The 26,778-nt window shown below is 49.8% G+C and overlaps 1 protein-coding gene across 2 annotated transcripts; it reads left to right on the forward strand.

Annotated features, from left to right (window-relative positions):
- Positions 1–269: 269 nt before the first annotated feature.
- CDS2 (CDP-diacylglycerol synthase 2) lies at positions 270–25,439 on the forward strand. Of its 2 annotated transcripts, none has more exons than XM_055696095.1 (13): positions 270–530; positions 12,694–12,836; positions 13,933–14,029; positions 14,443–14,540; positions 15,254–15,393; positions 15,806–15,864; positions 16,622–16,704; positions 17,561–17,648; positions 18,037–18,105; positions 18,759–18,911; positions 19,205–19,324; positions 19,932–20,035; positions 20,725–25,439. In XM_055696095.1, the coding sequence occupies exons 1-13, from the start codon at positions 285–287 to the stop codon at positions 20,852–20,854; spliced, it is 1,530 nt and encodes a 509-aa protein (XP_055552070.1). In that variant the 5' UTR covers positions 270–284; the 3' UTR covers positions 20,855–25,439. The 2 variants fall into 2 exon arrangements, with proteins under 2 accessions (XP_055552070.1, XP_055552071.1); XM_055696096.1 differs by lacking the exon at positions 270–530 and adding an exon at positions 11,155–11,176.
- The last annotated feature ends 1,339 nt before the right edge of the window (positions 25,440–26,778 follow it).

Here is a 26,778-nt window from a genome sequence, read left to right on the forward strand (position 1 = left end):
GCCGCCCGCCGCGCCGTACGGCGATGGCCAGCGGGGCGCAGAGGGGGTGGGGGCCCCGGCTGAGGCGGCGGGGAAGGGCGCTGGGGCCGCTGCCCCCCGGGGCCTGTCCGCAGGGGCTGCTCGGCGCGCCCCTCCCCCGGCAGGAACTGCAGGCCTGAGTGAAACCCAGCGCCATCTCCCCTTTCACGCACATCCGTCACCCCTGAGCTTCCCGCGCGCGGGGCTTTCCCGATCGCCAAGGGCTGCGCCCCACCCCCCGCCCCGGCGATTTGCGCTCGCCCATCATGGCGCCGGCGGGCGCACATCCGGGTACACCTGGGCGGAACCAGGCTGGGGTTAAACCCCGCCCCCGCACGCATCCTCCGCCGCTGATTGGGCGGCGGCGGTGCCGCTCTGCGCTCCCCCGCCCCCTGGCGGCAGTGGCAGTGGCGGCGGCGGAGCGCGGCGGCCGCGGGAGCGGGGCCGCTATGAGCGAGCTGCGGCAGCGGCTCGGCCGGGAGCCCGGCGGGGCGCGGGAGGCCGAGGAGAAGGTGGGGTGAGGGCTGGGGGGCGGGGGGCTGGCTGCGCGGCCCGTGGGGGCGCGGGGGGACCCGCCGCCGCCGCCTCCTCCTCCTCCTCCTCCTCCTCCTCAGCGGGCCCGCCGCGTCTTGGCCCGCACCGCGGTGTGTGGGGGTGGGGGTGTGTGTGTGAGGGGGGGTCCCCGGCAGCCCCAAAGCGGCCCCCGGCGGGCAGAGCCCGGCCCCGGGGGGAGCAGCTGTCCGTGGCCGGACACCCGGGCCCGCTGGTGGGAGCGCGATATGGGCGCCTCAGGTGGTGGGGGTCGCAGGCCCCGCCGGTTCCCTCAGGAGGGACTTGGGCATCTCCCACCTCACCCCCGAGCGCCCCGCCGGTGGTTTATCGGGGTTTAACGGTTTTTCTGAAGAAGAGCCGCGAAAGGAAAACCTGGCCGGTGCCTCCCGTAACGTCTGTGCTGTTCCGTTCCCAGCCCAGCCCGGTGGATGCTCCGTGCTTGGCGGTCGCTTCGCCGTCGCCTTTGGCATCTTTACTCCTGTGCCTCCCCAAAGAGTGAAGGACTGGGAGGAATAAGCAGCCAAGAAAAACTTTATAAACAATGTTCGCAGGGTCGCAGAGAGCAGAAGCTGGAGGGTGAAGTGGCCCGTGGCCGCGCTGGTGTGTAACACGCGTGTCTTGGGGGTGACCCTGTGCTCTGCGTTTGCCCTTCATGGCATCGTACTCGTGTGTCCCGGGGTAATGCGTGAAGTACGCGACTCAGAAGAGCACGAAATCATCAGGCAAAACTGTCTTTTGCGATTTAAGTGTCGTGTTCCGTGCTGGTTTCGATGCCGGTTTAACGCCCGCTAGGAGCTGCGTGGTCGGGTTGGAGGAAGCTTTGTTGTTCTGATGTGATTAGAGAGGGATCTGGGGCAGAAAGCGCTGGCAGCGCCGAGAGCGGGCTACCTTGATGTGGGTCTGAAGTTTCTGCCTTTTTCATAGTTTGCGTGAAGCTGCATAAATCTGACAGCAGATTTACTGACCTCTACTAAGAGAGCGGTAAGATGGCTCCTGTTCTGTTGTTGTTTTGCACAGGGCACAGCTGTTACTCTCTACGTAAATACGTTTGTCTCAGCTGGAATTTAATTTGCAGCAGAAAATCTTCAGGGACATTTATATTCCAGAACTTTGGGAGTTGGAAGGCGTCCCTCAGCAGCCTGGAAGGACTAGCCCTCCTTGACCAATGTGCAAACAAACTCCCTCGGCCAAGCTGTGATCTTGCTACTTGTGTTGTGTTCCTAAAGAAGGCCGCTATTTTGAGTGCAATTTTCTTATCTCCAGGCAAATAAGCTTTTTACATATAATGAGCCTTCTGAAGGGCTGCTCTAATACTACCTTTGAGTCAGTGACTGGAAGTGTTCATCCTAGAGAGAGAGAACATTTGTGTCATACTGCTCATCCCAAAGCGGTTCAAATGAATTGTGAGAGAGAAAAAAAAAAAAAAAAAAAGAAAAGATGTTTCCAAGCAGTGTAGAACAGCTCCTCTGAGGTCCTGAACCTGATGTCTCTGACCAATACGAAGCAGTTCCAGGAGGCAGAGAATTTCCCCAAACTGTTAAAATCAAGCCTGGTAGGAGGTTACCTGGTAACAGTAATCCTGCTATTAGTGAAACCCTACAGTGTCATGCTTTCTGTGGCAGCAGACCTCAGCAGCAGATTTTTCTTTCCTCCTGAGACCAAACTGTTGTGTTTTTAGCGCTCAGGAAACGCCTGGCAGAGCCTGGGAATCACATCAGCATAAAGCCAACGCAGCGGAATTGCTCATGCATGTCTTATTTATCGGTGGTCTTAGCTTGCCCAGTGCGTTGCCTGCAGGTATTGCTGTTGAGAGGGGAGATTCCCATTTCTGCTTTGTCATTCAGTTAGCCTGGCCAGGAAAAATAATTTAGCAGCACATATTGTGATCTCCAGAAAGCTTTGTGTCTTCTGAAAAGAGCGCTCGGAGTATTAAAAGAAATGAGTTAAAATGAGATGTCAACATCGAGGCTGGTCTTAAGATCGGACCTGGGAAGTTGTATTGTGGAATTGTTCCTTTTGCCGTTTTGATAACGGAAAGAGAGAGGCTGGTTTCACTTTCTGCTCCTCTAACCCTCGCACAGTGTCGTGGCTTTGGTGTTTTCCTCCCCCCAGCACACGGCAGTGCTTACAGCTGAAACTGTGCTGCTTCAGTTGAGACTGTCGTGCCAGAACATTTTAAAATCGATTTCTGTTAAAACTGTTGTGCAACACAATCTTCGTCTCAAAGGGAAACAAGGCAACATCTGTTTACTCTGATCAGTGAATGCCCCCTGATCGCTCCAGTGAAAAAAACAGGGAAACTTGCCCTGATGTTCTTCGTGCTTGGTACCCATTTTCTTAGCCCAGAGGACTTCAGTGCTGTTAACTGTTGCTGTTAGTGTTTAGATACCTGAGATTAGATGCTTGGAACAAGTTCCAGTTTCTTGTTACCTTACAGATCCCGTTCTCCCTTGGTCTTTGTAGACTTGTTCCTTTGCTTTGTAGATATTCACTATCTAAAACCAGAGGGCAATGCTTTCTCTCCTGTGTTGCATCCCATTAAGTCGTGTTTTCTCTTCCTGCTTCCAAAGAGAACAGGAAAAGTGCAAAAGGAAATTGTTTCATGATGACTGCAGAGCTCTGGAACACTTCTGCTGGTGTAATGGGATCTTAAGGTGGTTTCTCAGCAGTGGTTTGTACTTTGTGCGACTCGACAGCGAGGACAGCGGGGTTTTTTCTTTTCCGTCCTTTTGCTAGGACGTTGCACTAGTAGTTGTCTGAAATCAGAGGGAGCTCAGACATCCCGTGGCCTAGTCCCAGGGAAGGGGAGGAGGGCAGCTTTATTTAGAGGCTGGATTATCAGGACTGCAGATCACACCCCTGCATCACTTGTGGCTTTGTTTGCCAACCCCTTTCTCACTGGCGCTCAGTGTCTTTCTGGAAAATACTGTCCCTTTTAAGAGAGGTGGCAGCTGCAAGAGCAAATGGAAGCGGTCCCTGCCGCTGCTGTGCCTGGCAGACCTTTTTGTGCAAGCCCATGCAGGTGGATTTTACCACTGTGCAGTGTTTGGCACCTTGTTGCACCCACAGCAGCTGATTTCCTACGGGAGGAGGGGTGACGGTGATCACAGGAGCATTGCTTCGCTGATACAAGGCCTGGAAGAGCAGATGTGAAGTGTGCGAGGGTGCAGTGTTTCCATACTTAAGGAGGATCCTGCAGTGAGTTTGCTACCCCCGTGATGAGGGCTGCTCTTCTTTCCAGCCCGGTTTTGCGGTGGACTGATGATGTGACTTTTTATCTGGCCACATCTGTATCGCGTGGTACAAAAAGTGAAAGGCCCTGGCTTCCAAGCCTCATGATTTCTTGTGCTTCCAGGCATTTTGCAAGACTTCCCTAGCAATCTGAAGTGCTCTGAAGATGTTGAGCTAAGTAAGTGTTTGAACACTCATGCTGACAGCTGCCCCTTAGGTCTGCTTGGGAGGGGGAAGGGTAGGTGTGTGCGGCTGCCATGTGTGTGCTGGAAAGGACACAGCAGCTCCGAGTTTGGTGCTCAGCTTAGGAGAGGGCGCAGGACGTAAAGGAATAACAGCGCAGGCACTCTGAAGGTTTAGGCAGTTTCAAATCCTGTTACTTCCCAGGTCACAGGAGAGCTCCTAGGAGCTGGGAGTTGGTGGTAACAAGACGAGGTTCTTGTAGCACCAAAACCAATAAAGCACCGCAGTAATGTCTCTCTTCATCTTCATCCACGATTAAGAGAGGCAGAAGTACAAGTCCGCTTCCAGCCCCATGCCAAAGGCTTATTTTTTTAATAGCTCTTAATATTATTTTAGGCTTGATACCAAGCGTCGGTTTGCTTGGCTTCTGCTGAAGCATGAGCCTCATTTATTTTTGATAGATGCTGGCAATCTCGGGTCCGATGTGCGGATACGTTTCAGCCTTCCTTGCTGTTTGGTGCTCGGCTTCGTGCGTGCCTGCCAACAGGAGCGCACCGTTAGCTGTACTCTTAGTTGTGGCAACGAGAAGTTGGACTGACCGCGTTTCTAATGGAGCTCATTACAACCGGCTGTTGGATTTAATACCTTCGCCAGGTTCTGGCCTGCCCTGCAGCTGATGAAAGAGCTGCAGGCTGCTCATCGTTTCCTTGGGATGGCGTTTGACTTGCCCGCTGCTCCTCTTTGCAAAATGTGTGGGGTCTCCATTGAACTGCCCGTTTCCCTTGCTCGTTTCTGGTGATGCTGGAAAAGTTTGATCCTGGGAAGATTTTTGTCATGTTAAGGGTTGGATGACTCTGCCTCGGGCTGTGAGGAGGTCCTTTCCTTCCCACTCTGCATGGAGCTGTGTGCAGCACTCGTGCATGGCAGAGCAAGCACGGAGCCTCTCGATGCTGAGGTTAAGCCCCCCAGGTGCACGCTGCTTTCCCATTCCTCAGCCCTTTGGGTGGGTGAGAGCTGGCATCTGTTTCCTATCCTTATTTAATGCCTGGATTTATTTCTGTCTGGTCCGGAGGGCTACACAAGAGAATGTCTCTCTTGGCAGTATCTGCAAGTCGCTGTTCCCTCCAGGCAGATGGCTGACCTGGTTTCTGAAGTGTTCCTGCTGGGATCTTAGTGGATCTAGGAGCTTCTTACCGAGCTCCCTCTTGCTGCTCCAGCAGTCTGTCCTCACTCCCGATACTCTCTCATTGCTGTGTACCGTGAGGTCAGTGTAGGGCAGCGTGTTGGAGGGAGGCCGTGGCATGTCCGCAGCTCCCGATGGATACTTGTGCCGTCTTTGACCCCCCCCCCCCCGTTGCACGTTGAGGTCGGGGCTCTTGCTCAGCGCTCAGACGAGCTGATTTATACACGGTGTCTCTGCTTGCAGTTCCGAAGCCGCGTGCTGGCGGTGATGTGATGGGGGGGATTCCCATGGATCGAGGGGTGTTTGGTGCTGAGCAGCAGGAAGTCGTGATGAGGTGTTTGCGTTTCTCTTCCCAGCACAGAGAAAAACCGAGGACTGATTTCATTGTCAACCAGGTGACACACATTAGGTGGCAAGAAAACCATTTTATCCCCCTGCCTGCTTTTAATGAGCAGTGATGTGCACCAGGTGTAGACTACCCTGGGAGATAAAACCCTTAGGAAGCCAACCTCGGTGAAGATGCAGTGTTTCCAAGCAGATCTGTACTTCCTTTCTGAAGGAAAAGGATACCGCCACTTGTCTTTGTATTGGCCAGGACACATCTGCAGGAATTTGGGACAGAAATGATGACACTGTCAGTGGCTCTGTTGTTTTCCCCGAAAATGTGGTCTGTGTTAGCATGTGTCCCTCCTGGTGATCTGCTTCACTTGAGTTTTCTCTGAACCCTGGTTTCCAGGATTGTAAAGGACCATGAAGATTCGCAGATTTCTCTTTAGAACAAGTTGTGTGGTAGTCTGTAGGTTTGCGATAGCTGGGACTTCAGAAAGCTGCCAGTTTGGGTTCATCGGTGTAACATCCAAACATACTGGCCCAAGTCCTGCATGGCGCCTTTCCTTGATTAGTTCCAATTAGTTTCCTTGATAAATCCAACGAGATTGACTGGTAAAGAAGCTTGTGGTACCACCTTATAGTCAGAAAGTTAAATAGACTGGTGAGATTTTTTTTTTCCGATTAGGTTTTGGAAAAATACGTGTAACACGAGCAGAACCGAGGGTCAGAAGCCATTGGCCTCAACGTGATGCAAGCTGTCGTTTTGGGGGACAAAAATAGACTTTTCCTGCACTAACCTTCCAATGCAAATAGTGTACCCGTTGCTGCCGAGCTGTTTGCTCTCCCTCTCGTTTCTCACAGCTCTTCCAAATAACAACAGCTCGAAATGTCTGCGCAGAATCGTGCTGGGGCAGCCTCTTCCAGACAGCAGTTCCAAGAGGCTCTCGGGAGCGTTGCTTTCTTGTTTCCGTACGTGTTTCTTTGTCTCCACAGGGACAGCACGGTGTGCCGGTTCGGTAGGTGCCACGAGAGCAGGGGAATGCCGGTTAGATCCCGGAGAACCCAGCACTGGAGGCGATCACCAAAACATCTCCATCACGTGTTTCGGAGGGGGAGGCAGGTTGCTTTCTTTGCAGTAGGAAATCTTGGGGGAATGCCAGAACCAGCAACCTGTTTTTGTGCTCTTTGTGTACAATAGCTTCTTGAAAGCACTTGGAGCCTGATGCGTTTACCTCCGTGGTTTCCTGGCATAAACAGACCCCGGAGTGGGTGCTGTGTTGGGGGCCGGGCAGAGGATGAACTTGTGCCGAGTGAGTCACAGGGCTATGTGATTTCGCGTGAATCATAGTTGCTGACACTGAGATCAGGCTCTTGTATCAGGCTGTTGTTCTGCTAAATGCAAACAATGCATACCTCCGAGCACATCCCGCCGGCGAGCTGAGCTTGCTTGTGTTGAAAACAAAGCAGGCGGCTTTGGGAACGTGAGATGGCAATGGGGAGTTTTCGTAGCTATTTCAGCCGCTGTGTAAACGTTTATGCTGTTGGTGATGTTACCTGCTAACGGTCTCTGTTTTCAGGCATGCCCTAATTTCTGGTCGTGCTTTCAACTGGAATAATTTTTTGGGGATAGGGAAGGGAGTCCCATGTCATCAATGAAACGTGAGCTTTGTTGGTTTTTTGGAGACAACAAATCAAGCAGCCACCACTAGATGCCAGCTTGGTGGGATATCCTGATGGGGGCACGCGAGAAACTTGGATTGAATTGCCCTGTAGACAACTTCACAGCCCAAGAAGCACTTTCCTCTAGACCAGCACCAGGACATGTGTGGTGCCGTTTTGTGCCCACTTGCCAAAAAACAGTGCTTTTTGGGGACCTTAGTACAAATCAAGCCTGGACGCTTGTTTGCTTCTTCTAGTGTTAATGCTCTCCAGACTTCTCCCTTGTTTCACCCTTCTGACCTTGTGAACCTCTAAAAGAGAATATCCTCAAATTAGGGAGTAACAGGATGATTTTTTTGCCTTGGTGTCACCTTGGTGGGTCTGTCTGAGGTGGGTCGGGCTGTGGCACAGCAGCTGTGGGAGGTGGGTGGGGGGAGAGGGGGATGGAGACGGCTGTTTTCCCGGACATAGGAAGTAAAACCACTTTTGAAAAACATTGAGATTTTCATAACTGAAGCCACTGGGTTTGCATCCATTAGACTAATTATATTGGCCTTGATCCTGCAAATGTGCTCAGAGGTGAGAATAGCAGAGGCTTTAGTACAGTTGGTCCCTGTTGTTCAGCTGTCAGTTTTATTGCCTGAAAAAGCAACTATATTTTTCTCTGTAGCGGTGTATTAGCATTTTCCGTCACAGCTTTTTGTTAAAATCTGGCAGGAAGTCTAAATAAAACGGCGCCTTGCTTCAAGAAAGGTGCATAAATAATGGGATTTCTTGAACTGATTTAATCTACCAGCATTGAATACTTAACTGTATTTCTGTATTGGGCAGAAAAATTTTGGCAGGGAGATAGCTAGCTTGTTTCTATGACAACTGAGATCATGTCATGGATACTTGGGCCGAAAAACCGAACGCTCACAGCTTCGGCTGCGAGAAAGCCTTTAAAATGTGAGCATTTCTTACTGCATGCTTGCAGGAGTTAAGTTGTTTCTTGTTTCTCCTTATATCTTTCTTTAGGGTGATAAAATATTTGTTCACAGATGTTGCTTAGATCTACTGCTGTCACAAACCTAACAAGCAAGTAGGTATCTGGCTTTTTTCCTCTGCTCTGGTTCACCAGTCAGGAGGAACAGCCCTCGCAGAGATGTGTTGGTTTTACTCTTTCTTCTTATCGTGCCTTTAGTAGAAGTGAATGAGTTAGGAGAAAATGTGCATTGCTATCTTGATTTTATTCCTTCATTACATATTCCCTTGATTCTTTAAGAAGCCTTCGATACCGAGGTGATGCATTGAAGAAGGAGTGTTGGGCTTGCCTATGGTGCTGGACAGGCAGATTTGCACAAAAAAGAGCTCTTCAATGTAATAACTGCATGTTGGTAACAGAAGCCAGTAAATCTACTGCATCTGATTGTATTTTAATAGGCTTAATGCTTAGCCTGTGAAAGAAACGGAGAAATAAAGCGAGAATCCAAGGTAAGTGGAGGGAAAGTTTGCTTTGCTTGCCCTTTTTTTTTTTTAAAAAAAAAAAATTTAAACAAAACCTAAGGGGTTTTAATTGTTTCCCGGCTCCACATCATGTACATAGATTGCCAGCATCCTGGCACAGGCTTGCACTGAGTGCTCTGCCCTCCTCCTGCCTGGGAGGAGAGAGGCACAGGGAATATCAACAACTGAACTAACAGGAAAAACTGGTGATGGAGAGGTGTGGTAAGAGAATATGGAATAAATACAGCCGGAGGCAGCTATGTCCTGGTGCAGGAGCACTGGTGGGAAGTGGTGGGATTGCTGGAAGGTGGTGGGGCTGCGTTTTCATTTGGTTCAGCGAGGACGTGGTGCTGTGTTAGTTGCTACCTCGAAGTCATAGTTGGTTCAGGCATGATGAGATGATGTCTGTGTGGATCAGCCTGTGGCTAAATATCTTCTTTGATTTTAGGAAGAATCTAAACAACAACAAAAAAAAGACAGAAAAAAGGGTCTGTGGAAGGCTAAAGGAGAGAATACGTTCCAGTGGCTGGGAAGGGGATGAGTCACGATTTCTGGGTTAACTTGCTGCAAGTCTGAGTCTCTCCAGGCTTTTGTTTCAAGGGCAGAAGTATGAGAAAATAGCACGGCAGAGGCATCAGAAGCCTGGTGTTTCTTAGGGGAGCAGCAGAACTGGTGACAGAATGCCATCTATTAGACCCAGTTTCCCTGAAATGCTGGTTGTACTGGCATTGCAGGACACAGTTTGCACCTGCCCCTTGCAGTCACAAACTCCTTGCAGCAGCACTGACTCCGTAATGCGCTTACATTTTCACTGGCCATAGCCCTCGAGCATCACTCACCGTTGGCTGTGCCACTTTGCACTCTCTGCTCGCTGCTGCAAGCGGCTTTGCGGGAAGCGTTGCTGTCTGCTGGTTATCCTTCGGGGACAGGGATCTGTCTGGCTCGGTTGGAGGACTGGTGAGATAGCAGCGGGAATGTGCGGGAGGGTGTTGCCAAGGCAATGCCACAGCTGGATTAAGTAGCCCAGACCAGGGTGCATCACGCTCAGGCTTAAACAAGTAATTTAGCATCCCTCTCAGCTGCTTAAACGGGTGATTTGTAGGCTGGTGGTTGCAATTTGCATAAAGGGTATAAAAATAGTGTCAATTACTGAGTCCTTTCCATAGCCTATATCTGGCACAATGTCCTATATAATCTCAACCCTAGGTTTCAGAGAGAGATGAGTAGGGAGAAGAGCTCATTCCTGATGCTGCTCAGTTATTTTCAAAGTGAGGATGTTAAAATGTATGCTGGCCCTCACTTTAACTGGTGATTTTTTTCCATTGGGGAAAATGTTTTCTTCCACCTCCCATCAGGCTTAAATTGAGCAAGCAAGACGTGGCAGGAATGAGTCCTACATTTAATGTTGAACCCTAACGACATCCCTTGATCTCGACAAACCTCTTGATTGCCGTCTTTGTACCCTCTGGGAATAACATGGCAATGTTTGTTGGAGCTGTGGGTATTGCATGTCCGTTGCACAACCTCTCCTATTCCCACTGCTGAGGATGAAGTGGGGAGCAGCGGGATGCTTGCGCCGTTGGGCTGCTGCTCTTGGAGACCAAAACACTTTGCAGCGTGCGGTTTGGTTTGGCGTTGCGCTAAAGTCAGTGGGTCAGGTAACCGATGATACGGTTTTACATCAATTTAGCTCCAGCGTCAGTGTCTTGCAATTAGCGCAAGCAATCATCGGCTGGGCTATGGCAGCGATCGGGACTGTCCATCCCAGCAGCTGTTAGATTAGCGCGGTTGCGACATCACATTTCTCTGTCTCTTGAGCTACGCAGTTGCTTTCATCCTTGCGTTCTTGGCCAGGAGCAGAAGGGAGGAGGGCATCTGTGCTCTTTCCCTTTCTTTTGGTCTCTGAGCATTTTGCAAAACTTCTGATCCTCTGGGCTACAGGCAAGGAATAATTTGCCTGCTTTGCAATTAGCCTCGCAATGTTAGCGCTTTGGGGAATACGATGCTGGGATGCTGGCTTGGATCTGCTTCCTCGTTTCAATGCTTTTATCGCGTGGCTGGCGAGCCTGGGGCTTGCCTGAGATGATGGGTACTTGGGCTGCATTAGGAACCTGCTGAAGGTTTTGGGGTTTAGCCTGTACAGACGATGGCGGTTGCCCCAAGTGGCAAAGCACTTCCTTGCCCATTTGATGTGAATCAGTCACATTAATTTTTCTTTTTTAGAATGAAATGTCCAACAAGAGAAGCAAAGCTCCTGTTTCCTAAATGTAATCTAGAAGATCAGAAGGAGAAACTGAGTTTGGTCAGGCTGGAGCTGAAGCTTTTCGCTGTTATTTATATTGCTCACAGGGGAATTGTGCAGAAAGTCTTTTTTCCTGGAGAAAGCATAGAGAAATCACTGCAGTGGGAAACACAGACTGTAGCTTCAAACAGTGCACTGCTTTCCCCAAACCTGCTCAAGAGCAGGGCCCCGGACCTGTGTGTCTGGCTGGCACTAAATCTCTCTGAAGTCCGAGGGAGAAGTGGATATTACAGGTCGGTTAAAAAAAACAGTTTTAAAAAAAAACAAACGACAAAAAGAAGCCTGGGGGAGGTGTTTATATTTTGCTTTCCTCTTCCTTCCCAGTCGATGGGAATGGAAAGAAGGGAGTGTGGGGCAAGGTGAGGGATGGGTGACACAGGGTGCGATGGCCGCTCTTCCCGGAAGCAATCTCTGACAGCAGTGTTGTATTTTTAGCTGCCTCCACCTGACGATGTTTCGCTGTCCTCGCCTCTTTTAAGAACCTGGCTTGCAGCCATTTATATATTACAGCTTGGAGAGTAATTAGCTCTTCCTGCTTTAACTAAGGGAGCTGCTCAAGTCTTACTGCTCTAGTGAACTACAAATACGCCTCGATTTGGTTACACCAAACCAGTGCCGGTGGGTGCTTGTTTTGGTGGGGGTCCCCCTGCTCCGAGCGTGGGGCAGCGCTGCCTGGGAGCCCACAGGGATGAAGTCGCTTTGTTTGCAGAGCTCCCAGCGTTTATCAGCTTGGCTCCCTCCTTGCCTTTCCTGCAAACACACTCTTCTTTTCTGGGAGTTTTAAAATAGCCCATGGTCAGAGGCCAAACACATGGGCTCTGCCGTGCCCGATGCCTGAGCGCTCCACAGAGGGTGGCGTTTTCCTTCCTTGCTTCAAGGACTGATGAGCGGGATGAAGCTCTGCCGCTGAAATGAAGGGCAAAATGTGGAAGTTTGGATTCATCCTGTATTCAGGAGCTGGACTGGAGGAAAAATTGCCACTGGGGAAGAAGGTATGGGGCTGCCTGGGAGCCAGGAGGTGGTTTGTAATCCTTTTTCCACCACTGGCCTGTTGCAGAACCTTTGGTAACCTCCTGCCTCGCCTGTATTTATTTGGCCCCTAAATACAGGACTTTGCTCTGAGCTAAGTGCCGGAGCAGTGCAAGGGGCGGGGAGGGCACGTGGATTTCTCTCCAGTACATCAAGTTTCTTCTGTGGCCAGAGAGGATGGTTGGGCCTGAGCGATAAGCCTTGCTCTTCCTCTTCGGCTATTTGAGGATGGGCTCAGTGTTATTTTTAGTGCCTGCATGTAAAGTCAGCACTTAAAAAGTCTGTCTGGAAGCTTTGAACCTGTCTGCTTGGAGGCCTTTCTTTCTAATTTGGGCAGTGTTGCATACTTGGAGATCTGCCTGGGGATTGGGAGACCTTGTAAAAATTCCTGTTAACAAGTCTGTGTCCCTTAAGCACATGCTGCACTTGGAGATGCTTATTCATCAACGGCGAGGCATCCTGAACTGTTTGGAGGGAACAGATCCTTTTCTGTGGTGCTGCTGAGACTGATGGACAGTAAAACCCATCACATGTGTCACCTAAACCACTTGATGTTGGTTCTCATGGGTATAACCCCATGTAATACCCAGAATATTTTATTTTCCTCTTTCTCTCGTGCAGAAGCAGAGCGGTGGTACGTGTTACAGCTGGGGGCTGGTCTGAGTTGCTTCGAAGAGCGCCAGCACTGGGTCTAGTAAAGCTCTTTGTCTCTAACTTGCAGGAGTCGGAGTCTGAGAACAAGCTGGATGGAGAGACGGCGTCAGACAGTGAAAGCAAATCCGAATTCGGAGGATCGCCCGCAGTGCCGACATCAGATGACACCCCAGAGGTCTTGAACAGAGCTCTCTCCAACCTGTCCTCAAGGTAGCACTCACTGCGTGGTGTTCTCACTGCCGCCAGGGCCCCCGCGCCTTCACTGCGGCCTTCCTAGCCACAGCTGGCCTTCCTAGCCACAGCTGGCCTTCCTAGCCACAGCTGGCCTTCCTAGCCACAGCAGCGTGGCATGGGGGCTGCTGGAACCTGAATAAGCTGCTCTCGGAAGCGCTGCGCTCTCCCTCCCTGGCGTGCAGGCAGGAAGGCGCCCCTGAGGCGACAGGAAAGATGACGACAGCGATGCTGGGACAGCGATGCTGGGGCGGAGAGCAGAGTGATGCTGGGACGGAGAGCAGAGCGCAGCAGCTCAGGGCTGTGTGCGTGGGAGGGGACTGGTGGCAGAGGAGTGCTGTGGGAGGGCCGCCTCCAAGCGTGCTTGGTCTTGGCAGGTGAAAAGAGGCCTGGGTGGGACAGGACGGTGTTGCGTTTAGTTTTGACAGCACTCTCAGCTTCAAAGATTTCAACTGTGGCGGTTTTTAACCGCTAGGGTGACCTACTTCTTCAGGAATGCATGAGAAAAGCATGCTGATAAGGGCAAGATTTAAGCACATACTGGGAATGTTCTCTACCGACTGCTTGGGGGGGAAAGCATCTTATTTATATCATGAGAAAGTGTCTCTCCTGGGTGTGCTGTGAGCATGGGAGAGGCTCAAGGCAGGATCTGTTGGAGAGCAGCGAGGGTACAGCACCCCAGGGCCTATGTCCTGCGTGCAGAGGGTGCAGAGAGGGCTACGGTGCCCATTTTATTTGAACTTAGCATGTGGCTTGTCTGTGGTGTGGGAAACCTGTAGCAGAACAGAAACACGCTCTCCTGTCCCATTCCAGTGCCCGTGGAGGTGCTCTGCACCTGGCTAATGCTTTCTGCATTTAGGGAGGTTCACAGCTGGGAAGACTGAGCTGAACTGTAGCCTTGCAACTGCTGCAACCAGGCCTTCGTCAGTGGATCACGGGCTCTCTGCAGCGCTGAAGGGACACTCGGGGTTTCCAGGGCTCAGGTTCCTTCCTGTGATGTGCAGAGAGCAGGGCTGTCCCGCTTCCTTGCTTTGTTTTGACTTTCTCTTAACGTCTTTCCTTCTCTGTGGCCTAGATGGAAGAACTGGTGGGTAAGAGGCATCCTCACGCTGGCAATGATTACCTTCTTCTTCATCATCATCTACTTGGGACCCATGGTCTTAATGACAATAGTAAGTGCTCCAGAGAGATGCCCTGCCAGTCACAGCGAACGGGGGGAAGGTTGCTGGGACCATCGCCGGGGTGGGCAGCTCAGAGCCTCATAGTTGAGAGGTCCTCGCTCAGCTTGCTGGATTCCTCTCTCCGTGGAGGAAACCTGGAAGGAATCTGTGACTGCCTGCCCTGGGGGTCAGCATTTGGCTGCAACTGAAACGAATAACAAGGGGTTGTTAGAAACCTCCTGCAGAGGAAAGGGGAGAGAAGAACAATATGGTGAGCTTCCCATGTTGGAGTAGGAGACTCCTGCCAGCCTGATAGCGACTGCTGAGGTGCCTTTTGCTCTGCACACACGTGTTTTTTATCTCCTTGAGGAGAGAGATGTTTAACCAACATGTATTACAGCTTCTGGATGTCTTTTTTTGTGCAGGTGATGTGTGTCCAGATCAAATGTTTCCACGAGATTATCACTATTGGCTATAACGTGTACCACTCGTATGACCTACCCTGGTTCAGGACGCTCAGCTGGTGAGTAGGGGGGCTGCTCCCCTCCCCAGGCTTGTGTGCAGCAGTTACACTTCATCTCATTGCAGACAGGCAGCAAGAGGATCTGGCTACCTCCAAACCAGAGATGCTGCGATTGCTGCGTGTTGACAAGCGTCGTGTGTTAGCAACTCTTGTGAGGGAAAAGCCCCCACTGATAGATCAGTATCTTGAAAGAGCCCGTATTGGTGAAGTTTGTCCTGTTGTTAGTGAAGTGCAGAGATTTGAATCCCATGATCCGTGCAAGGGACAGCATTGACAGGATGACAGGAGTCATCACATAGAGATGGGACGTGGTTGCTTGGGTGGGGTGGGAGTTTTTAGGTGGTTGTGAAGCAGGGCTGGACGTTGGGACGGGGGCTGGGGAGGGGGCAGGAGCAACGCTTTCAGGAAGCGCAGAGCAGGTGCGTTTGGGATGGCCAAGGTGGCCAGTTGAAGAGTGCCGCCTAAAGGCAGAAGGTCTTTGTGCACCACAAGGCCAAAATCAAACCCCAGCTGCGGGAGCCGAGTGATACAGCCACTAGTTTAAATGAAGGTGACATTTCTAAACGGGGGGAAATGAAGTTCTGGCTGTCACTTGAAGAAAGCCTGTTCGCAGTGTACCAGAGGAATGTAAAGACCTTAGGGATCAGTCGCTTTCTGTGTTTCCTTGGAAGCCTTTTAGGGTTCCCGCTAACGAGCATCTGCATCCTTCACAGGTACTTCCTGCTCTGCGTAAACTACTTTTTCTACGGTGAGACTGTGACAGATTATTTCTTCACCCTGGTTCAGAGAGAGGAGCCCCTGCGAATTCTCAGCAAATACCACCGCTTCATTTCTTTTGCCCTATACTTGACAGGTAGAGACCGCATTTTCCGTTGGTTAATCGTGTCTGGGCTGGAAGAAATCTCCTTGAACTACTCATCCTGGGTATTGTGTCCAGTGTAGCAACTGCAGCAAGTTATCTGTGCTCTTTGGTGATGCTGTAACTTGGCTGCATGGTTAGAGTAGTGATGGCAAATCTCTTGCATAAGGCTCTGTAGAAAAAACCTCTGTGAGCTGTGTGGAACAGCGAGGCTTGATTGTTCATCTCTCCAAGTGTTGCTTGTAGGCAGTGGTGTTTTGTGACTTCCAAAATAGTGAGTTTTCCCACTCTGCATTGCTGCTTTACTCAAGCGAAATCCTCAGGAGCTGTGCAATGTTGTTGTAAAAAAGCATTTCTTACTGTTGAAGATACAATCCCACCGTTTACTTTTCTTCTGTCTCACCAGGTTTCTGCATGTTTGTCTTGAGTCTGGTGAAGAAACACTATCGCCTCCAGTTCTACATGGTAAGGTTAAAGGCAGGGCCGGGCTGCCCCAGCTGGAGGCAGAAGAAGGAATAATGTAGGCTGCTTGAAAATGTGTGTAGGACTGTGTGCCAGTAGATGCTTCTGTGCTGGTTGTGCATTGTAATGCTGCCTGGAAGAAGAGTTACCGTGAGCAGACTGTATTTTTTAGGAAGCTGGCTCTGACTGAATTTCCCTGCAGACACATGTTCTCTTCTCTCCGCACTTGTGGATGCGATTAAACTTTCTGCAAGCTGCGAGGACGGCACAAGGCGACTTGACTCTTGTACTGAGGGTAGATTGCCCCCAGGATTAGTCGGTTGTGTCCTTTTCTCAGACATCAGTAAGGTGTTGCTTGTGTTTGACCCATCGATGCAGCTAGTTTTACTTTCAATATATTGGGTCTGTAGGGATATGGCTCGGGTACCTGACTGTTCTCTGCTCTTCTTATGCAGTCAGAAGGCTGGGTGAGAGGTGTGGGATAGGGGGAGGCTAAAGAGCATTGGTCCAGCAGAAGTCTTCCCACTGAAGGTCACCTCTGGGCTTGAGCTGAAGAACATGCCCGTAAATTCCTACGGGCGACTGTTCCCTGCTGTTTGTGACTCTTGATGTTTGTCATAGTGAAGGTGCATGCTAGAAACACGCGTGTGCATGAGCTGGCCTCTCTCTGAGAGGTAGCTAACAGCACCCGATTCCTGCCAGCGATGCGTACGGGCAGTGTCTCTGGGCAGGCTGGACTGCATGCTGTCTTCTCTTCCAGTTTGGATGGACCCACGTGACGTTGCTCATTGTTGTTACCCAGTCGCACCTCATTATTCACAACCTGTTTGAAGGAATGATATGGTGAGTTGCTGCGTGTTCTGAGTTCCCTTGATTTCTGCAGCCTGAAATGAATGACCGTGTTTTGAGTTAAAACTTCTTTTAAAAAAAAGAAAGGGCCAAGGAGAAAGGTGCCTCCTGTGAGGGACCAACCTGTTCAGCATAGAAAGCAAAATATTGAGTGACACCTCAGTGCTTAGATCTTACTTTGTGCTACTCGAGCAGTATAGAGAGTTGTAAAGAAGCGTTTGACAGTTGCTGTGGGGTGCAGGGACTTTTCAGGCAGCATCAGGCCTGTGTAAATGCTTTATACCCACCTATGTATATGTGGGCATATATGCTCTTTATACCCACATCTAGCAACTGGATGGAAAGTGCTGCTTGCCCTTGATTTGGGGCAGTGCTGCCAGCATCATGTTAAAAGCAGCACTGTGAAAGGAAGGAGGCTGCAGCCTGCCACCTTACTCCAGCTGCTGTGCAGAAGCCCCTTTGGTCTTCCCAAAAACCAGCAGGGCTGGGAACTAATTGTGGCTGATTTAAGAGCGTGTTCATCTGCGCGTCGCAACCAGCCCAGGGTACTTAGGGAGCTGCCTGCTTACAGCAAAAATGCAACTTCACGGGGGGGAAAGGGGGTGACTATGTAACAGCCTGTCTTTTGTGGCAAAAGAAAATGTGCTTAAAACAGGCCGTTTAGTCCAGAGCACTAGAGTAACCCCCCAGATCTCCCCAGGAGCTCCCTGCTTGCTCCTTGCCTTGCACTGGAGGGGGAGACGATGTGATGGCACTGCAAAGCACCTTATGAAGCAACCACTCGTTTAGTTAAATCTTGGAGTTGTCTGATCTTGGCATTTTGCAATGGTTTGATTCTTTGCCCATCTAGGTTCATCGTCCCAATTTCCTGTGTGATCTGCAATGACATCATGGCGTACATGTTCGGGTTCTTCTTTGGCCGCACGCCACTCATCAAGGTTGGTAACACTTGGGTGGATGAAGCACACGCTTTGGCTTCTTTGGGTCTGAGTCTGTGTTCCCTCATCTCCAGATTTGTTGCTTGTTATGGATCTGAAGCAAGCCTCCAGATTAAACTTGGTGTGCATCCCAGCCTTTGAGGCTGTAAAATTAAATTGTGGAATCGTGGAATCAATGAGAGTGAAAAGGACCTGTAAGGTCATCGCGTCCAACCATGAACAAACAAACCATCACAGACTGAGGTGTCAGTGTCAGCTTCTGACCAAACTCTTATTTGTTGGTGGTTGGCACCAACTTGCGTTTGCCTCAGCAATTTGCGAGTGAGGAAGGGCTGCGTAGGTGTGCGGCAGTGTACGGTTTGTAATTACCCCCCTCTCTCTCTGGCAGCTCTCCCCAAAGAAGACCTGGGAGGGTTTTATTGGAGGATTTTTTGCCACCGTTTTGTTTGGATTGCTGGTAAGTAGCAATCATGGTGCTTACTTCATTGGTCTTTTCCCTTTGTAGGGTGACGGTATTTTGTCTAAAAGATGCAGTCAAGCTTTAAGCTCTCCCAGCTCTTGTCAAAGACTTCACATTTTCCTGACTGACCAGGATCTGAACTGGTCCATGGCTGCGTGCAGATACTGCAGCTGGAGCAGAGTACTGGAGGAAGTTTTGAGTCCCTGTTACACCCTGTGATGTGTTCGTGACAATAACTATCCTTGAAATTTTCTCTCGGCTCCTGCTGGATGAATGCTGCGCCTCGTTCTGAGGGCTGCGTGGGGAATTGAGTGCTTTTGGAGTATTCATACCTGGTTTTCTGATGACCTCTGTGTCTGCCCGTTTCTGTCCTCTCAGCCAAGTGGTGCAGCCTGTCTCGGCCCGTGCGTATGGGGCTGTGATCACTGCTTGCTGAACAGATGCACTCACTGAATGAAAACGCTTACTTTGCCTTTAGCCAATTACTGCTTCTCAGGAGAGTAATCTCCTTAATGAAGCTGGGAGTGTGGCTCCCTCCTCACCTTGCCTCCTTGAGTGGCCTTTTCCCTTGAGAATGTCTCTGCCACATTGCTCAGGGAAATATTAATCCTGTTTTCTCTTGCTGCATCTCTTTTTCTCTCTCCTTGAAGCTGTCCTACGTGATGTCTGGGTACCGGTGCTTCACCTGTCCGGTGGAGTTCAACAATGACACCAACAGCTTCACAGTGGACTGTGAGCCGTCCGAGCTGTTCCAGCTGCAGGAATACAACATCCCCTTGGTGCTGCAGTCTGTGGTGGGCTGGGTAGGACTCTCTGTGTTTGTTGGATCTTATTTATTGGGGTAGGAACACGAAGAAGAGAGATCAGGGCTTTATTTTTATCGTCTTCAAAGGAACAGGACAAGCCAGAAAAATGGGGAATTTAATGGTGCTCCGTGTTGGTGGACGGCCCAAAGGAATTGTCCCAGGTCTGGCGGGACATGAACCCACTTGAAAACGAACTGACTTAAAGCCTGGGGAGCAGAGAAAGAGGGGCAAGCAGTGGACAGTGCTATTCTTGTTGAAAATCCCTCTCTGACATGTTTTTCTTTCTGCAGAAGACAGTCCGGATGTACCCCTTCCAAATCCACAGCATCGCACTGTCTACTTTTGCCTCCCTCATCGGGCCGTTCGGAGGCTTCTTTGCTAGTGGATTTAAGAGAGCCTTCAAAATCAAGGTGAGGATGGTGAAGGTCATTTACGTTTCACAAATGGTTGCTCCCGCTCTCAGCAGACCCTGTGCTCCCAGGAGTGGCAGGCTGGGTGCTTTGGGAAGGGAGGTTTGTTTCGTCACAGATAAAATGCTGGAGCAGGATCTAGGTTTTTTGACTGAATGGGGAGAGACCTCAAAACTTCAGTTGTGATATTCTAAACCCCGCTTTGGTGCAGAACTTGAGGTAGAGGAAGAAAGACCCAATCAGGAAATTTTGTAATCTGAGGCTTCCCTTGATGTCTTGCGGGCTGGTTTTACGTATAAACGGTCTGTGTTCAGTTAAAATGCCTTGAAAGGCAAGACAGCATTGCAGGAGATAAACATTAACCTTCCTTGACCTTTGAGTGACAGATCCGAGTTAAGCCTTGATGTCCCTGAGGCACTGGTAGCCTGCATAAAGGAGAAACTTTTAAAACCAGGGAAAGATTAAACAAAAATGTGTTCTTAGTCTGACTTCTGCCTTCTGGGAATAATTAGGGCAAGGGTGTGAGTGTCACGTGTAGAGGTACCTAAGCAAGTGCAGGTGATGGGCATTTGAAACTGCTCAATGCAATCCCTTGTGCTCCACACAGGACTTTGCCAACACAATCCCAGGGCATGGAGGTATCATGGACCGCTTTGACTGTCAGTACCTGATGGCTACCTTTGTTAACGTGTACATCGCGAGCTTTATCAGGTACGTATTGCTTGGCGGTGAAGTCTGGGGGCCCTGTCGAACTCAAGCGATGTACAGGCTTGTAATGAGAGACAGTTGTTACCCCCGTTAGATTAACAGCTAAAAATACAAGACAAAGAGAGAGGAAATGGAGGCTTTGAAGAAGGGAAACATCTTTTAGCTGGGTCATGCAGAGCTGGAAACACAACCCTCATTTCCCAAGGTCTCTTATCCCACTCCCTCTAAAACTCCTCCATGTCCCTTCTGCATCCCTGTGAATGTTGAGCAGGGTTTCCAGAGTTGAAAAAGGAGAAAAAAAATCTGATTTTGTAGCATTAACAATTATTCTGTAGCCAGGCATGGAAGAAGGCGTGTAGGTGCATAAAAGATGTACCGAAGGAGTTGAGGAACTGTCTTTATGTGGCTACTTTGATTTTTGAGGGGGAGCATCTGCTGATAATGGAAGATGTATAGCCCTCTTGAAACAGATTGGGTTGGGTTTGGGTTTTATTTACAATTCGGCATCCTGTGTCTTTTGAATCCATTTCTGCATCTCAAATGGAGTTAAGCTCCTTGGGTAGAACTGGGAGTAACGGCCATGTTGCCCGTTCCTTCACAAGTCTGTTATTTTGATGAAATTGCCTTTTGAGTTGTGAGATCGTTGCAATTTAGCAGTGTCCCTCATGGATAATGATGCTTTTGTGTTTCAGAGGTCCTAACCCAAGCAAACTGATCCAGCAGTTCTTAACCTTGCGGCCGGACCAACAGCTCCACATTTTCAACACACTAAAAGCACACCTTGTTGACAAGGGTATGTTAGGTAGTTTGGAGGATGCATAGACAGACGGGCAATTGGAACAGGACTGAAAACAGACAAGCCTCCTCGAGGAAATTCCTGGCTTGCCTGCTTTAAGACAATAACAAGGCCTCATTTCACTGTAACTTTTCTTCCTTTCTTGGTAAATGTTTGCATTTGTGGGGTTTTTTTAATAATAGCTTTGGTTCAAATGAGCAAATCTTGGGTTTGTAGCTGAAAAGGAGTTAAGGCTCGGAAGGACAGTTGGGTGAAGTAGGAGGGTACAGGTGTCCTCGTGGTCTGTTCTTAACCTTTGATGCATGTGGGCAGAGCTGAACCTTTCCTGGGAGCGTGTTGCTGCAGGGAACACACCGAGCGTTGTCTGTGCAGCCACCTCTGCGCGTGGAAGCCAGCAGGGAAGGTGAAGCCCTGCGGCTCCCCTGGCCGCTGTGCCAGGCTGCGTTCAGGGTGGCGGCTCTGGGGACCATCATTTTTCCCGGTGGGAACTGTGAATGCAATGTTAATTTTCCCAGAAAGCCCCGTTTATGCCTGTGTGTGGTCTCCTTGCAGACTGTGTGAGGAGCACAAGGCTCCGTAAATTGGAAGAGGATCTTGTACCAGTCCAGCCACATTTCCTCTGCCCAGCCAGGCACATGCATCTATTTTCACTTGCTGTTTTTTTGCAGTGCCTCTCACATTCCCATTCCCCCCTTATGGCTGAGATTTTTGCTAATAAGATTTTTATACCAATTATACCAGAAATAGACTGGGGACAAGGAGTCAAGAAACTGGCAGTTGCTTGTGGGAGTGTGGGAGGTTCAGATTGCTGCAAAACTGAATCAAGCAAATAGGTTTTAAAGAACATCGGAGTTTCATTGAGTAATTCCTGCCAAGTAAGAACAACCCTTTAAATAAGCTGGTTCATTTTCCCCCCCATCAAATAACCTTTAAGAAACACTGAACCACACTTTTTCATTTCTAGATGGTTGGAAACCCCACACTGGGATAATTTAATCAATTTGGGGAGCAGTTTCCTACCTGTTTGGGGGGGGGGGGGGGGGGGCGGTTTCTGAAGTTTGCTGGCTGGTGCTGTCAGCTGGGTATTTCATTTTTCTTTCAGGGATCATGTCTATCACCTGTTTGTTACTTGAGTTCTAGATGTCATGCTGCTGAATTTATCGTGGTCTGTGTTGCATTTCAGTCTGGATTCATTGACCTGCAGGCTTCTGTCCTGCTTCGCTTACTAAATCTTGTCAAAAATAGTTTGTACTTAATAGTTGCAAGTTTTATTGAAGTACTTTCCTTTATTTTGTCATACTTTTTTATTATTTAAAAATGAGACCCCTAAAGATTGTAAAACTTTTTTTAGTGATCAGATAGTGAAAATATCCCCAGTTTACACCTTATGCAATGTTCCCAAACACAAGGTGACTCTCATTTTACTTATTTCTATAGTTTGTGCATGGGAGAGAGAAACTTTACCTTATTTTAACCTGGGGAACGAGTGACAGGGAAAGATAACACAGAAGTACATTGCTGTTCTCGAACAGCTGCTGACCGAAACCACCCTTGCTATACAGACACATGTACATGCTGCAAGCTAGCTAAGCATCGACAGAAAATAAACCACCTGAAAATAGCTGTAGTTCATATTCTGATTCTGCCATTGCTTTAATTTACCCTGAGTAAGTGAGAAAGCGCGCGCGCGTGTATTACATTAACAGCTACCAACTTCTCTCTTACCTTTCTGTAGGACTCGGTGTGGTAAGCTCTGCTTCTGGTAAGCTCTGCTTCATCTTCTTAAACAGGAACCGCAGGGCAGAAGCTTGTGCCCATTGTACTGCAAAAAGAGGTGTTGGATCGAAAGCACAGATTGCAGAGGAGAAGGGTCTGTTCCCACAAGTATTTCAGCATGGTGTGGGCAAAGTTGCTGGCTTCTGGCAGGAGTCAGGGCTGCTCCAATGGAGCCAGTTCAGCATGGCCTGTGGTTAGTGCCAGTGGTGTGTATAGTGGCTTTCCTGGACTAGTCGCAGAGGCTGTGCCCTTCCAGCTTGAATTAGGCAGGGATTTATTGTCTGGCAACCTAGAGGATACTGGTCCAAGCCCTTAATTTGAAAACTGGAGGGGAAACTTAAGGTGCTTCCATCTTGCTTTGCCCAGGGAGAAATATTTGGTCTGCTTTCCATGACAGTTTGGCTGAGTTTAGCTAAGCAAAGTGAGGGCACCTGCAAGGAGTATCTGGGCTGGGAATAGGTGTGGAAGTGACAGGGTTTTGTGTAGTCCCTGAAAAGCAGTTTGCCCTGTGGGGTCAGACAGGCTGGTGCTTTTCTGGATTCTCCCTGCCCGTTGCCAGCATTTGCCAAAATCCCTTGTATAGTGCACTGTCGGGTCGTGTCAGTCAGCAGAAGAAGCTCTAGTGTTGATGAGAATTTTTTCATATGGGTCTTTAGCCTCCCCCTTATCTTGCTTTAAACCTTTTGTACCTCTTTAGTTGTAATTAGCGGGGCAAAAACTGAACATGAAGCCTTTTCTGCGTGCTTTTGAAGTAGCACTTGGGCTTTTTGGGGGGTGCAGTGCTGGATGCGGACACTGGAGGGCAAAGCAAGTGCGTTTAGTGGCTTCCCAGGGCTGGGAGAGGAGCAGCAGCAGCAACAGCAACAGTGCGTGTGGGCGGCTTTCCCGAGGGCTTGCAGCTTTATCCTCGCTTCCTTCCCAGCGGTGCGGTAAAAGGGTGGGCTTCCAAGCCTGTTTTGATCCTCAAGGGTAAAGCTACATGGAAAGGGTTTAGCATCCTGCGCTGAAGTTCAGTAAACTGAACGGGAGCAGTGCATCCATTTGTGAAATGGAGGAGGGAGATGGGGGTGGTTACGATTATTTGCAAGCCGGACAGCTGAACTTGGTGAGAAATGCTGGTGAGCACTGGATCACAGCCTCCGTCAGGCTGAGAGCTGTGGCTGGCAAAACCACTTCTGCACCTCTGGTATGAATATATGTGATAGCACTCCTCGGCTCTCAGTGGCAGCGTGCTGTCGGGGGAGCGTTTGATGGGTTTTCCTCATGGGCCCAGCCTGCGAGTGGCTTTTACTTGCTGTAGATATTTCAAGTTAGAGGAAACGAAAAGCTGATGATACCGTCTTTGGCTGTCCCTAAAGGAGTTAACTGTGATGCCCAGGGATGTGTAGCAAGACACATCACACCTCTTTTCATTGCATTAAACCTCGCAGGACCTTGGGCAGGCAGCAGCTCTCACAAGGATTTAGGTTTGGAGTGAGGCAGACGTAGCCCGTGCTGCTGGAGAGGCCAGGCTGCCCTGCCACCAGGGGTGGCTTGCTGAGGCGATGTGGGGATGCTCATGAGAAGTTTCTTCAGCTGCAGGGCTCAGGCTCGGCATTGCACAATAGGTTTTGTTCACAGTGGGCTCCACGACCGGAGTTCTTCCTGCTTGTGGCCAGCAAGAGGGAAATAACTGCGAGAGCAGGCTGGCAGGGGGGGAGGTGCTGCATCAGCTGGCACGTGGGCTTGGGTCGGAAGGGAGGGAAGAGCAGGGTTTGGCCGCTGTGAAGCTTAGGGGGGTACGACTGCTGCCTGGCAGGGGACAGGCTGCTGTGGGAGCCACCTCGTCACGAGCCGGTGCCGTTTCTCCGGTTGGTGTGGACCGAGCGGGATGTGAGTGTATTTGATAAGCAAAGGGATGGCACGTGGCTAGAAAGCTGCTGGCTGTCCTGGTGAGGGGACTGACCATTTGTGACGTTTGTTTGCTGGTGGGTGATTTAGTGATGTGGGGTCAGCCGCTGGTTTGACCCACGGTCTGAGCAGCACGGCTGGGCTCGCTCGGCATAGATGTGCATGATCTGATAGGAATTTGCTTCTCCAAGTCTGGTTGTAGCCCAAATCAGTTTGCAGATCACGTGCATGGCCAGACTGGCCTGCAGCGCTCAGCAAAACATTAAACCCTAGTTTCTGCATACGGTGTCATGCCCTGTGCTGGTCAGCATGTATGATTTAGGTGTTCTTTGGGGTGGGGGCTCAGAAGTCTGCAGATTCTGATCTGAAGGGGCAGCTGTTGCCTGGGGTTTATGGTACCTGTGCGGCTCGTGAAGCTGGAAATCCTGTAGCGTCAGCTAATGCTTGGCACCAGGTTGTGAGGTGCTGGTACCTTATATCCCAGGGTATGTCTCCTGCTTCTGACGTGTGCAGCGAGTTCCCCCAAGCGTCGTTGCCGTGGGATCCTGGCGTCTCTTCCTTCCCTGCCTCCTCTAACCGGCTCTGTATGATAGGAGGGCAAAGCTGAGTGGGAAGCACCTGTATGGCCCATCCGGACCCTCCTGGGGCAGGTGTTTGTCGCAGAAAGCATCATGTGAGAGCTCCTGTGGTTCCTGCCCTCTGTAGCCAGCCCAGGAGTTGCATTTTGTACTACTGTAATCTTTGTGTGCTCCTGTTCTCCAGACCTGATGTGTTTCTACCATCTGCTTTTTGCTCTGTGCATTGTTATTTTGGTTAATGTTTTAGCTACACATGTAGAGTTGCCTTTCTTTGACCGAATGTCCGAATGTGATATATTGTATATTTTAAAGTATTTACCCTATTTATATACTATATGTTACTGTTAAATAAATATAAGTTCCATTATCTGGAGTGGAGTTTTATTCAGTGCTGTCGGCAAGCGGGGGAGATGCTGAAAACCTCCTTTCCACGCTTTGTAGAAGAGATCTGTCTGTTTTAAACTCGGATTCCTCCATTCCTTTCCCCGTAGCTCTCCTTCCTCAGGGATCGTTGGGACAGCAGACCTAGTTATGGCAAAGACAGAGGGGAAGGCTGCAGACTGGCTGAGCACGCAGGCAGGATTGGACCCTGCACGAGGGACGCAAACAGATGTGTTTCCAGGGTGGTTTGTCGTGGAAGCTGTGATCAGATCATGCAGGCACATCTTGATCAAAGACGAGGGAAGTGTTAGCACTGCTGCACCCTGCAAATGAGCTCATTTTACCCTAAACATTTCATTGGGAATGTGAAAAATTGGTGGAGCTCCACTTAATGTAAATTATTGCTTCATTTCAGCTGTTTCTCCTGACCTGTGTGGGGTTAGGAGAGCAGAATCTTTCTGTTTACCCAGCAAAACATACTATTTTTAGCTCTTGTGTTATTTTGACTGTTTGACTTATCAGCTAAGCCAAACCAACCCATCAGCAGCCCTCTTTTTGCTTCCTGTCACACTCTGTGGGCATTTTCAGACAAACTAATCCTCCAACAACAAGAAAATAAGATGCCCTCTCTATAGCCACCTTGCAATCTCACGTTGCAACACATCGCCCTTGGAGGAGTCAGCCAGTTAAGCAGAAAATTGCTGAGCGGCACCATGCAGTATTCAGCAGTCCTATGAAGAAATTAGATGGTATTATTGAAAGGTCTTGAAAAGATCCCTCGGTGTTAAATGTTTTGGAAAACAGACTATGAAATCTGTTAGCAAGCTGCCGAGCTGGCTGACAGCAGGGCAGTGTGCGTGCCTGTGCCTTGCAGTGAGTCAGACACAGCTGACAGCCTCTGCGGCTGGCCTATCTGCACTGCTGCTTGCTGTTCAGCTGACGACCTGTCCTTGTTTCTCCCCATCCTGTGCCAATTTAATTAAAGCAAACACCGAAACCGGCAAATTCCCAGGGGAAATCCTGGTGCTAGCCGTGTTCCATACCCAGAAGGATGGTAAGCCTCAAACCAAGGCTGCCTCTGTGCAAACAGGTCTCATGCAACCCTCTGTGCAGACACATTTTCCATGAGATCATGAGAGAAGAGGGATGTAAAAACAAAATAACGACCTTATGGGCTGAGATTTGCCCTTTTGAAGTTCCCCTGGGGCATTTGGTTCAGGAGGAGGCTGTCTGGCTTGATTGCTAAGAACCCCCCCCAAAAAACTTGCAATGTCCCTTCTCAAACCTGGAGGCCGATGGCAGGTGCCCAATGGCAGCAAGTGGCA

The sequence above is a fragment of the Falco cherrug genome, chromosome 18, assembly GCF_023634085.1.
Source record: "Falco cherrug isolate bFalChe1 chromosome 18, bFalChe1.pri, whole genome shotgun sequence".
NCBI lineage: Eukaryota > Metazoa > Chordata > Aves > Falconiformes > Falconidae > Falco > Falco cherrug.